The sequence below is a fragment of the Plenodomus lingam genome, assembly GCF_022343315.1.
Source record: "Plenodomus lingam strain CAN1 chromosome Unknown contig_11, whole genome shotgun sequence".
Classification (NCBI taxonomy): Eukaryota; Fungi; Ascomycota; class Dothideomycetes; order Pleosporales; family Leptosphaeriaceae; genus Plenodomus; species Plenodomus lingam.
In genome coordinates, this window is record NW_027093929.1 from 506,640 (window position 1) to 517,670 (window position 11,031).

The window sequence follows — 11,031 nt, forward strand, 5'->3', positions numbered from 1 at the left end:
TACACGTCTCCTCCTATCATGTCGTGCTGATCTCCATGCAATCATGCCGCGCCGAGAAACCCACCATAGGCCCGCTTTACTCACAGCCATTGATCCACATCATCCGCAACATCCATATCCACATCTTCTCTTTCGGCCTCTTGCTCCACCTTCAAACCGTCGTCAATCTCAGCACTGGCACCCTCTTCGCCCACAGTAGCAGAAGATTCACCATCACTGACATCAGGCTCTTCAGCTCCACTCGTCGTGGGTCTTACGCCGCCAAATGCATCGTTAGGAACCCATGAGAAGTCCAGCTTGCCAATGTCAGATAGATGGAGGGATTCATCGAGGAACATCTCGGCCTGATAGCGCTCTTTGAACGTGAGGATCAGAGTAGTCGGCTGTTCGGGGTGGCGCTCGATGCTTGTGCAATCGGGCATGTTCTGCGTCCAGTTAGCGAGGAATTCGTCTCCCAGCAGTTCCAAAGTAAGACTTACGAGCAAATGCTGCCGCAACGCCTCCTCACGAGCCGAATGCTCTTCCACACCAGCAACTGCAAGACGTTTCGGTCGATTGTCTAGCCTCTTGACACTTGGACGGCTCTGAAATCCAGCAGAATTCGCGCCACGCCCACGACACGCGCCTCGAAACGCGCCAGCATAGCCTCTTCCACGCAGTGGAAAAGTAGCACTCCCTCGACTTCTATAGCTTCCCCGGTATGTACCACGACCTCGACTCGGCGCCGCCGTTTCGGGCTCGTACTGTGCGAAGAGATTTTCGGCCTCTGCTTGCAGACTCGCAAGAGTCTCCGTGAAGCCTTCTTCTTCGGCCCCCTTCTCACCAGACAGTTCGGCGAGTTGTTGTCGAATCTTTCGCATCTCCTCAGTCTTCTCTTTGAGAAGTCTGTCAATCTCAGCGGACCGGGCGTCTGCTTCTTCAGCCTTGCGGCGGCGCTCTTCGAAAACTTTTTGGGCCTCCGCTTGGCGTTTTGCAATCTCTTCAGGGGATTCGCGCTGTTCTTCTTGGCCAGTGTATTCCATACCCACATCAGCATTTCCATGCGGGGAGTCCACATGGCTTCTATGCCAAAAGACTCTCACAAACCGACTATCAAACACAGCTTTCGGACTCCTGTATGCTTGCTGTGCCGCCTCACGGTCCTTGAACTTGATAATGGCCATACGCTTGTGCGTGTGCATCTTTACATCGGTAATCGCACCAAATGTCGAGAAGAAGCCTCGAACCTCGTCTTCGCTGCATTTCTCCGTTGGTATCTTGTCAACTACTAGTGTGGTATTGGTTGGATCGTGTGATGGTCCAACGTGCGTGAATTCTGCACGGCCTTGAGGACCTCCGCTAGTTTGTGATCGTTTTCGAGGGGCCCGGTGTCCACTTCTTCCACCATCTTTTCCATTTGTTTGTAGAGCGAGCGATGCATGTTCCGGGTCGTACTCAGGTATACTATCTGCAGGCACTGCAATCGCGTTGCCGTGTTCGTAGGGACAAACAGTACCCAGAGCACAGAAGCCCTTGGTATGGTAGTCCTTGCACTTAGCTTTGGGCTCCATGTGGCTTTTTGCGTTATTCTGTGATGAAGAGAACGGCAAGGGTGGCAGCGCAGACAAGTCAATGCCAAAAGCTGCTGCGATGGCGAACATGGCCATTGGATCATCGAATGGAGGAGGGCCGGGAGGCGGCGGCGGAAGGTTGTGTAGATGAGCCATGGCTGAGAAAGGAGGGAAGGGATTTTGTGCTTTTGTGGCCTGTCTTTGGATTTGAGCACCGCCCCGATGCGCCGTCTGCCTCATTGGCTTCTTGTTGCTACCAATTTGATCCTGTGGTACATCGCGGCCATCTTTCGACTCGTGAGCTTCACGGTCACCTCGTTTGCGCTTCCTAGGTCCGTCTGGTACATAGGACAGGATGTTATACGTCTGCGACCCAGTCGGTACCTTCATAGCAGCCGGGCCCCTCGGCGCGCCGGCTGGTAATGTATTGGCGCTTTGGAGAGCCTGAGGTCCCGATTCGGTATTCGCATTCCATGCAATCGACGACGTGGGTGCAGAGTGCGAGGTTGCTTGCAAAATACCAGCAGTCGTGTTCTGTGGTCGAGTACCATTCGCTTTCGCATTACTAGTGACGGCCGGAAGGAAATTCTTGTCACGGAGTGCTTTAATGACATCGTTGACAAAGGATTCTGTGTCTGTCGATATCAGCGAACAGCCTTCCATGGCTAACTTAGGATATGCGACAGCGTACAGTCTTGCAGGAAGTCTGACAGTGATTCAACGCAGTTCCGCCTCATATTGGCTTCTGAGTCTTGCCCAGCGACGAGTGCAAGCACATAGTCAGCAAGGACTTCGGCATCTGCATCAGAACTATATTCGTCAGCATGTAGGGACTAGACATGACGATGGCTGCGAAAATTGTGAATGGGGGCTCTACTCACATTGTTTCTAGCTTTGGGAGAACCCAGTGCTTGAATGCCTCGTGATCCTTCTCCTGCAACAACATGGCGACACTTATACAGCATTCGCTCACCCGGAATACACCCGTCTATCTCGATTTGAAAATGACAACCGATGAAGTAGTCGTGGGGTCTTGGCGACACAAATCAGTGGTAAGTGTACAAACCCCAAAAGACGTCAACTCATACGCGCGGCTCTAGCGTGACAGGGTCACAGCTCAAGTTTCCCGTGCTCACATGACACGCCTGCCCCGCCACTTTCACCATAGATTTGACCTAGCTGGTACTTCTCCGGGCCAACAAGTATCCAAACATCAGAGAACAGTTGCAAAATTTGTGCGATATAGCTTGATTTGCTCCAACTACACTACACTCTGAACATCAAAGAAAAGAGGGTCATCATCCGTATCTTGAGTCCAATGCCTCAACAACCTGACTAAATCCATGGGCCAAATGCCCGGGCCGACATTTACTAGTTCTGGTTACTCCAAAGGGGAGCCGTTTGTGTCATGCATCGACCAGCAGCCGCGGGCATGCCCATACCTGTCGAATGCCCCATAATCGCAAGTAAAGGAAATCTAACACTTTTGAGAAGTTTCCTTTACAACTTGTCGTAGTACTGCACCACATGTTAGTGCTTGATTCCTCATATGAGCTGGAGAATGTAAAACTTACGTTGGAGACATCAGGCACGTCGACTTTGATACCCTTGCGCTTCCGCATGTCGGTGACGATCTTACCAACCATGGTGGTGGGGTCAAGCGGCGAGCCACCCTGGAGAATCTGCCAATGGTCGAAAACTTGTTGTGGGAAGGCCTGTCCGGCAGTGTTGGAACGGAGGTCGGCGGTGAAACCGAAAGACTCGTTGACAGGAAGGTAAGCCTTGATGTTGAACAGAGGCGTACCCACACGCTGGTTCTCTTCGAAGACGTGACCTCTCCTTCGGGTAAGGACACCGTAGATACCACCCATAGCCTGCTCGGGAACTTGGATCTCGACGAGGTAGACGGGCTCGAGCAGAGATGGCTCGGCAAGGAGGGTAGCGGCGTAAAGCACACGACGCGCAGTAGGGATGATCTGACCACCACCACGGTGAATGGCATCAGCGTGGAGCGTGACATCCATGATGTTGAAGCGGATAGAGCGCATTGGCTCCTCAGCAACGGGACCTTCCTTGGTGGCCCATTGGAAACCAGAAACAACGGAGTCCTTGATTTCACTCAAGTACTGAACAGCCTTGGTTTGGTCAACGAGCAAGTTGGCACCAGTGGTGTCGGGACCGAAGCACCAAATCTTACGGGCATCCGTGACATCCCAGCCGTGCTCGTCAGCAAGGATACGGGCACGAGCCTTGATATCATCACGGGGAGCGATCTTGCCCGACTCAATGGCCAGAGAGACCTCCTCGTCCAAAGGTTGCGCGATGACGTAGAGACGGTTGTGCTTGTTGGGCGACTTGGAGAGAGCAGTGATGCTGGAAGTTCCAGCAACAGTCTCACGGTACTGCACAACAGGGTCGGAAATACGGAGAGGGACACCAGCGTGGTCTTCCTCAAGATCCTTCAAGCAAATCTCCAAGTGGAGCTCACCAGCACCAGCAACAACGTGCTCACCAGACTCTGAGATGTAGGTCAAGACGCAAGGGTCGGACTTGGAGAGACGCTTGAGACCTTCGACCAGCTTGGGAAGATCCTGGGCATTCTTCACCTCGACGGAGCGCTGCACGACAGGAGAGACGGAGAACTTCATAACCTTAAGGTTGTGGGCAGTCTCGTTGGTGGTCAGGGTACCAGACTTGAGCAAGAACTGGTCAACACCGACGAGACCAAGAATGTTACCAGCAGGAACGTTCTCAATGGGCTCGACAAAACGTCCCATCATGAGAATGGTGCGCTGGATAGCCTTGATGAACAAGTCGTCCTTCTTTCCGGGAACGTAGTTGGGACCCTGGATGCGGACCTTGAGACCAGACTTCACGGTACCAGCGAAGACACGACCGAAAGCGTAGAAACGACCCTTATCGGAAGTGGGCACCATCTTGGAGACGTACAACATGAGAGGACCGTTGGCGTCACAGTCGCGGATGGCGATAGCGTTGACATCGTCATGGGGACCCTCGTAAAGAGTCTCCATACGGTACTTCTGGGCAGTAACGGGAGATGGGAGATGGAGAATCATCATCTCAAGAAGAGCGTCAGCAGCAGGAAGGAACTTGCGCATGACAACCTTGAGAAGCTGCTTGCCCTCGAGATCCTTCTCGTCGCTGGTAAGCTTGATCTCAAGCTTCTCAAGGAGAGTTGGGATCTCGTCGGTCTTGAAGTTCATGACCGCATTGAAGATGCGGAAGATGGGGTCCAAGATGAACTGGTTGAAAGCACGCTCAAGGGGCTGGCCCTCGTGTGTGCCCGTCTTGGTCCACTTCTTGGTCTTGGGGTTGAAGAAGCTGTCACCCTGTGTGAATGTTAGCTGTGTCCAGAGACTATCGGAGCCGTCACCAACTTACCCAGAGACGCTCCATCATCTTGTTCTTGTCAACACCAAACTTCTTGGCGTAGCGGTTCGCAAACTGGCGGATAGTGAAGGCCCAGCCGTGAAGACCGGAACCGAAGGCGATGGTACCCTTCTCGGGGTAGACCTGGACATCACCAAGGGTCTTGTCGAAGTAGGTGGCAATGACGACGTTGACGGACTCGATGACACGGGAGAAGTTCTGGTACAGGTCCTCCTTGGAGAGCTGGAGCTCGAGAAGAGCGCGATCGACCTTGTTGATGATGACAACGGGCTTGATACGCTCACCAAGAGCCTGACGGAGCACGGTCTCGGTCTGGACGCACACACCTTCAATGGTGTCGACGACGACGAGGGCACCGTCAGTGACACGGAGGGCAGCAGTGACTTCAGATGAGAAATCAACGTGACCAGGCGAATCGATCAAGTTGATCAAGAAGTCGTTCTTCTCGGTCTTGACAGGAATGTCCTTGAGGTCCTCAGGGTCCTTGAGCTGGGCGTACAGGGAGATGGCGGTCGACTTGATCGTGACACCACGCTCCTGCTCGTCAGCGCGGGTATCCGTGAAACGGGCCTCTCCAGCCTTGGAGGCGGAGATGATACCAGCACGCTGGACGAGCGAGTCGGTAAGGGTGGACTTTCCGTGATCGACTATGGTGGGGTAAGTCAGTGCTCCATGGTTTGTGCGATGCGGGGTTCCCAAACTGGGCGCTTACCGTGGGCAATGACCGACATGTTACGGATGTTCTTGGGGTCATCCATGAGACCACGGATCTATCAGCCTAGTCAGCTTCCCTCTTCTTTCCCCGATGCCTATATCACCGGATCCCGTCGGCCATGTGTGCGTGGTACGTACCTCCTCGACCGTGAAGCTGGGCATGCGGTTAGCAGGATTCTTTGAACATGGCAGCAGAAGTCATGGTAGCATTGGGTGACATTGGTGGCAGACCATCGTTTCTCTTGTGTCTGGACATGAGACGGAGGAGAGCGGTGGCGACTTACTTGACCATGATGGCGGTGTTGTGAACTGTCTTCTTTTACGAAAATTCAGTAGTGGGCTGTCGAATACCCCGCTCGTTGGCGCAGGCTCGGGTGGGGTTGAGAGAGCGCGAGGTTGAAGTGATGTCTCTGGCTGTTGCAGTGGACCAGAGGCAGGCGCGCAGTGGATTGATATAAGCCGTAGAGGCGGGCGTCTGTGAGGAGGAGAAGAGGGAGGGGAGAGCAGATTTCTACTGCACGTAGTGGGGTCGGCCGCTTTGCTCGCTAACATGTTTGAGCACGGGCCAGTTTCCCGAGTGGCGCGCTGACGAACTCGAGCTTTTTCTTCCTCACACTCCCACTCTTGTCCCATCCTGCCGCCCTTCCTCAACGACTGTCATGGTGTGACTGATTCTCTTTTCTTCTCCCTGAATTCTTATACTACCTAGGGCGGCTACCTGTAACTGATGACTCCCATTACTTGTTTGTCCTTTTCCTGAGTCAACTTTGCAGGGTATCGATGTGCAGCGGCCCAATGCACCTCATTGGGTAGCGTCGGAAACGGTCGAGTATTGGGTTTTCCTATGGGCGTGAAACATTGCAACCCCCAGGCCAAGCTTTGAATCACAATGGTTGTAGGAAAAGGTACTGCAATACGGTCCCTTACACACATGCAAAAGGAGTACTGCATGTCTACACTATTGTTGTTGAGCAAATGCAATCATGAGCCTACTACACTTCATCATCCATGTTTCTTCCCATTAGCGTGGTCTTGCTTTGTAATAGACCTCTTCTCCCACACGCAAAGGTAGCCTTCCATGTCTACTATAGATGGGGCTCCATTTGCAGGTAACGCACGGCTATTACTTGGTACAGTTGAATTCGAGTCTCAGGTACGCACTTGCAAGTAAACTTCAATGAAGCTCTTGTGATTGGCCCACAGCTCATCTATTTCAGTAGGTTTGTTGGTCATGTGCTAAGTCCGCTATGTCCGCTACACATGAGCATTTTTTTTTACGATCAGTGAATATGGGAGATACTTGGAGCACGTCAACCGCACCGCTGATATGCAATCGAGTATTGTATCAATGACATGCATCAATCAGGAATTCGAGAGCAATATACTTTCAAAGATTCATATATTGGTCAGATCAAAGAGTATGACCATGTGGATGCGACGACTTGTACGTCAGATCAGTGGCAGTGTGGCCGACAATTGACCTCTAATTGCTGGTGAAAAATATGATACATAACAGACTGCCTGTCTACATATAACTGTACATGCCACATCCGTCTTGCGATCCCCCTCACCCCTCTCCACCCGTCTACCGATTCCGCAAATACCAGTTGAAAGCCAACTGACCCGTCTCGAGATGGAAGGGGGTGGGTACTTCAGCTAGTCCTTGTCTCGCAACCGGGTGTCTCAGATATACAGCTGCGCAGATGTTCTGATTCACCTCCAGATATCTCGGAATGAATGCAAAGGCACTCATGTAGTCCCTCGGTCTCCAGGGTGTCGCATATGGTGCTGCTGCATTGCGTGAGTTCCAGGCTGATGTGTATTCAGCTTCTAATCTGAGCTTCTCAAACGCAGAGCGCATTTTTGCTTGGTCCTCTTCTGAGATGAGAGGCTCGGGGGCCTCGGTGGGCTTTGATGTGGGTGATGCGACGGTGCGCTCAGCGATCTTCGTCTTCAAGAAGTCGAACTGTGCATCGAGTGTTGAAATGGTTTCTGGGCTTGCTGATCGCCATGAACCAATGGCTTTCCTTACGCTCTGACGTAACGCGCGAAACTTTTGCTTGTCCTTTGCCTTGACATCTTCGGCCAGCACCTCATCCACCTGCTGCATAAGATCTTGGAGATACTTCTTCAGCTCAGTTGGCGTGGGCTCTTCGCGTGAAGATTGGGTAATAGTAGTATCTTCACTTGACTGCTTGGGGGTTTGACCTCCGCTTTGTTCACGAGCTTCAGCGCGGGCAGCAGCCTTTTCTTTGGCTATGCGCCGCGCAGTAGAGGAGCGAGATTTCGGCGCACCGGTGGCAAACATGACAGACGAGGGCTCGACTTGGAACATGTCGCCTGGGTTCAGGGCGTATCCAGGGTAGATCATCTGGTCCAATATCAGCGCCACCCCCACTCTGTGTCTGCGGGATTGATAAATACCTTTTTGCCATTGACCTTGACCAACCCATGGACAACAAACTGCCTGGCCTGGCGGACACTACTAGCAAACAAGGCTCTGAAGATGGCCGTGTCAAGCCTTCTCTCCAATGGGTAGTATGCCATTTGCATGTACGGCGTCATGGCCGGTGTCCGTGTCTGGTCCTGTGCATCCGCGCCCATACCTCTGCCAGCCGCCTGCTCGGAGCCGTCATTTCTGGCGAGATACTTGTGGTCCATGGACACGACGGCGGGCAGGGTTCGCTTGAACATGCGCTTCCACTTCTTCTCGCGGATGTGTTCGCCATGGTATGCTCGGGTACTGGCTTTGGCAGACCATTTCTGCTGAAAGTATGTGCGGGCCGTATTTGGGGGCTTCAGCTGGGAGAGGGCGTATAACGACCAGCGGGACCAGTTCTGGCGGACATTCTGTACATGCTTGTCAGCGGCCTGCGCGCGGGCCAATGGCTGTATCGAGGACGGCTTCCTACCAGCTTCTTCAGTGAATGGAACCTCGGCTTCTTCCTGGGCATGGTGAAGGCGGCAATGCGGGGAGACGAGGGTGAAGGGGAGGAGATTGTGGTATTGTGACCTTGTGCACATTATCGACAATAGCAGCACGCGGCCACAATTGCAACGACGAGTCCGTGCCCTTAGCGTTGGCGGCGTAAAATCCTCCCCACTAAGCTTACCCAGCTCCAACTTATCTCGCGCCTTTTTCCTTTCCTTCAACAACAACCACCAACACCAGCTGCAGACACACACGACACACTTTTCTTGAATTGTGGCTGAGAACTAGCAACTAACTCTCGCGATCACAGGCATATCGTTATTAGCCATGGCCGACAATCAAGTTAACGGCGCGACGGCCACTGACCCCACCGACAAGCCCATGACCGACAGCTCGACACTGGTCGAGTCTGCTGACAACAAGGCCACCAACGAACCCAAGACAGACGAAACGGCAGCAGCAGCCAAGGCTGACGAGACCGGCGAGACCAAGTGGGAGGTCAACGGCAAGCCAGAAGAGGAGAACGCCCGCCGCGACAACCGCGAAGAGCGCAATGGCAGGTCCGGTCGCGACAACCGCGGAGGCCGTGGCCGTGGTCGCGCTGGCCACAACTCCAGAGAGAAGTAGGATTTACCTAGAAGCTTGTCGTAACCTCAGAGACTAACCTTATGCAGGCAGCGCAACCATGAGTTTGACGATCTCCCCGAGTCCAGTGACCCAGCAGAGATCCGCGCACAGGTATGATATCTAGCCTGTCCACAGATTGCACCGTACTGACTATGCGACAAGGTCGAGTTCTACTTCTCGACCCAGAACCTCTCCACCGACAAACATCTCTTCCAGGAACTCGATGGTCCCGACAACCGCCCCGTCGCCATCAAACATCTCCTCTCTTTCAAGCGTATGCGTCGCTTCAAACCGTACTCGGCTGTGGTTAATGCTCTGCGCGAAAGCAAAGACTTGATCGTTGTCGACGACAAGCCTGGCTATGAGAGAGTCAAGCGCAAGGAGCCCCTTGTAGTACCCTCCAGGGAGGGGGACGAACAGAAGAAGCCCTCGATTGAAGCCCTGTTCAATCGCCTCAGAAACAGCTCCACCAATAAGATGTCTACCATTGTCTACGTCAAGGGCTTCGGTGACGGCGAAGTTGGCCAGATTGCGCTCGAACGCTTCTTCCGTCCTTACGGCTCCGTCATGGTCCGCAAGCGTCGCGATGATAAGAATGTCTGGAAGGGTAGCGTCTTCGTCGAATTCGAGAATGAGGAGATGCAGCAGCAATTCCTTGCGCTCGACCCCAAGCCCAAGTACAACGACAACGAGCTCATCATCATGGGTAAGAAAGAGTACGTCGAGATGAAGTGCAAAGAGAAGGGCATCAAGCCTGACTGGGAGCTCACCGAAGAAGAGAGGCAAGAGAAACAGAAGAAGTTTCGCGAGGAGAACGGTGGCAACAACCGAGGCAACAACCGTGGTGGCCGTGGTGGAGGTCGTGGCGGCCGTGGTCGCGATGGTGGTCGTTCCGGCCGTGATCGCAACCGTTCGCGTTCTCCCCGCAGGCACCGTGACCGCAGCGGTTCCCTCGACAGCCGTGACTGGAACGCCCGTCGTGCGCGATACCAGAACCGCAGGGATGACCGTGGCAGCCACAACGAGGAGAAGAAGGGCCCTCAGCTCGATGCCCACGGTGTTCCCATTGTCAGGGACACTCGCGGCGATCCTGCAGTCGACGCGGCACTCCAAGCTCCTACGGACAACAAGCGCAAGGCCAACGACGATGCCGACGACGCCAGCCTCAAGAAGGCCAAGCTGGAGATCAAGCAGGATGCCTAGACGTCTTGTCTGCTACTCTCTGTCACGACTTCGTCCTCGTACTGCGACAGCCTGAGCTCTCGTCATCCTGTTGTCGAACCGGAGTCCCACTATGTTCATATCACGGACAATCCTGTCCCATGCATGTTCGGCGTCTTGGAGTGTTCCTTCTTCCTTTTCCTTTTCCCCCCTCTTTCTCGACGATCATCAAAATGAAGATACCAATCTGTGGGTCGGGTTCACGTCTGTATGGCATGGGAAACCACTCTCTGTTCTTCTCTTCCCGCTCGGCCAGAAAAAAAAAGTTCAACGGCTTGTTTGATCCGGAAGGTGGATGAAACGGATTCTTGGTGATTAAGCAGCTTAGTCGAGTTCTTGTGCTTTGGCACGGGAGAACTGGTCCTGCTTTCACTTTGTCTTTGCTTGCCGTTCTTTGTCTTTGTGATGTGTTGGATTGTGACGATGTATGTTGTCATGTGATGTAAACATATCCCTCGGACTGACTTGCTCGCAAGCAAAACGAAAGCAAGTCCTAAACTGATTTCACTCGCACAAGTCGTGTACCGTACCCTCTTCCCCTTCCCTTCACACACATCTTCAACAACCACCACTCCA

At 53.4% G+C, this 11,031-nt stretch overlaps 4 protein-coding genes across 4 annotated transcripts; 1 reads left to right on the forward strand and 3 right to left on the reverse strand.

Moving 5' to 3' along the window:
• Nucleotides 1–80: 80 nt before the first annotated feature.
• IAQ61_000582 (uncharacterized protein) lies at nt 81–2,496 on the reverse strand (the record flags this gene model as incomplete). The annotated part of the gene is made up of 4 exons (XM_066094731.1): nt 81–425; nt 480–2,185; nt 2,242–2,360; nt 2,432–2,496. 4 exons carry the CDS (start codon nt 2,494–2,496, stop codon nt 81–83), a joined length of 2,235 nt encoding a protein of 744 aa, XP_065955039.1.
• Nucleotides 2,497–3,050: 554 nt separating this feature from the next.
• COT3 (Elongation factor 2) lies at nt 3,051–5,967 on the reverse strand (the record flags this gene model as incomplete). Its single annotated transcript, XM_066094732.1, has 6 exons — nt 3,051–3,068; nt 3,125–4,900; nt 4,953–5,608; nt 5,674–5,731; nt 5,814–5,829; nt 5,960–5,967. The coding sequence occupies 6 exons, from the start codon at nt 5,965–5,967 to the stop codon at nt 3,051–3,053; spliced, it is 2,532 nt and encodes an 843-aa protein (XP_065955040.1).
• A 1,160-nt stretch (nt 5,968–7,127) lies between these two features.
• On the reverse strand, nt 7,128–8,803 carry IAQ61_000584 (uncharacterized protein). Its single transcript, XM_066094733.1, has 3 exons — nt 8,588–8,803; nt 8,100–8,525; nt 7,128–8,046 (listed from the first exon to the last, which is right to left on the reverse strand). Exons 1-3 carry the CDS (start codon nt 8,627–8,629, stop codon nt 7,261–7,263), a joined length of 1,254 nt encoding a protein of 417 aa, XP_065955041.1. The 5' UTR covers nt 8,630–8,803; the 3' UTR covers nt 7,128–7,260.
• A 131-nt stretch (nt 8,804–8,934) lies between these two features.
• Nucleotides 8,935–10,437, forward strand: IAQ61_000585 (uncharacterized protein; the record flags this gene model as incomplete). Its single annotated transcript, XM_066094734.1, has 3 exons — nt 8,935–9,230; nt 9,282–9,345; nt 9,397–10,437. The coding sequence occupies 3 exons, from the start codon at nt 8,935–8,937 to the stop codon at nt 10,435–10,437; spliced, it is 1,401 nt and encodes a 466-aa protein (XP_065955042.1).
• Between the last annotated feature and the right edge of the window lie 594 nt (nt 10,438–11,031).

Excerpts from the sequence above, each read along its gene's own strand:
- IAQ61_000584 (XM_066094733.1), bottom strand. The coding sequence starts at position 8,629 with ATGCCCAGGAAGAAGCCGAGGTTCCATTCACTGAAGAAGCTG. Across the intron at positions 8,526-8,587 it reads TCCATTCACTGAAGAAGCTG|AATGTCCGCCAGAACTGGTC; the intron begins GTAGGAAGCCGT and ends AAGCATGTACAG. Across the intron at positions 8,047-8,099 it reads TCAAGGTCAATGGCAAAAAG|ATGATCTACCCTGGATACGC; the intron begins GTATTTATCAAT and ends ATATTGGACCAG.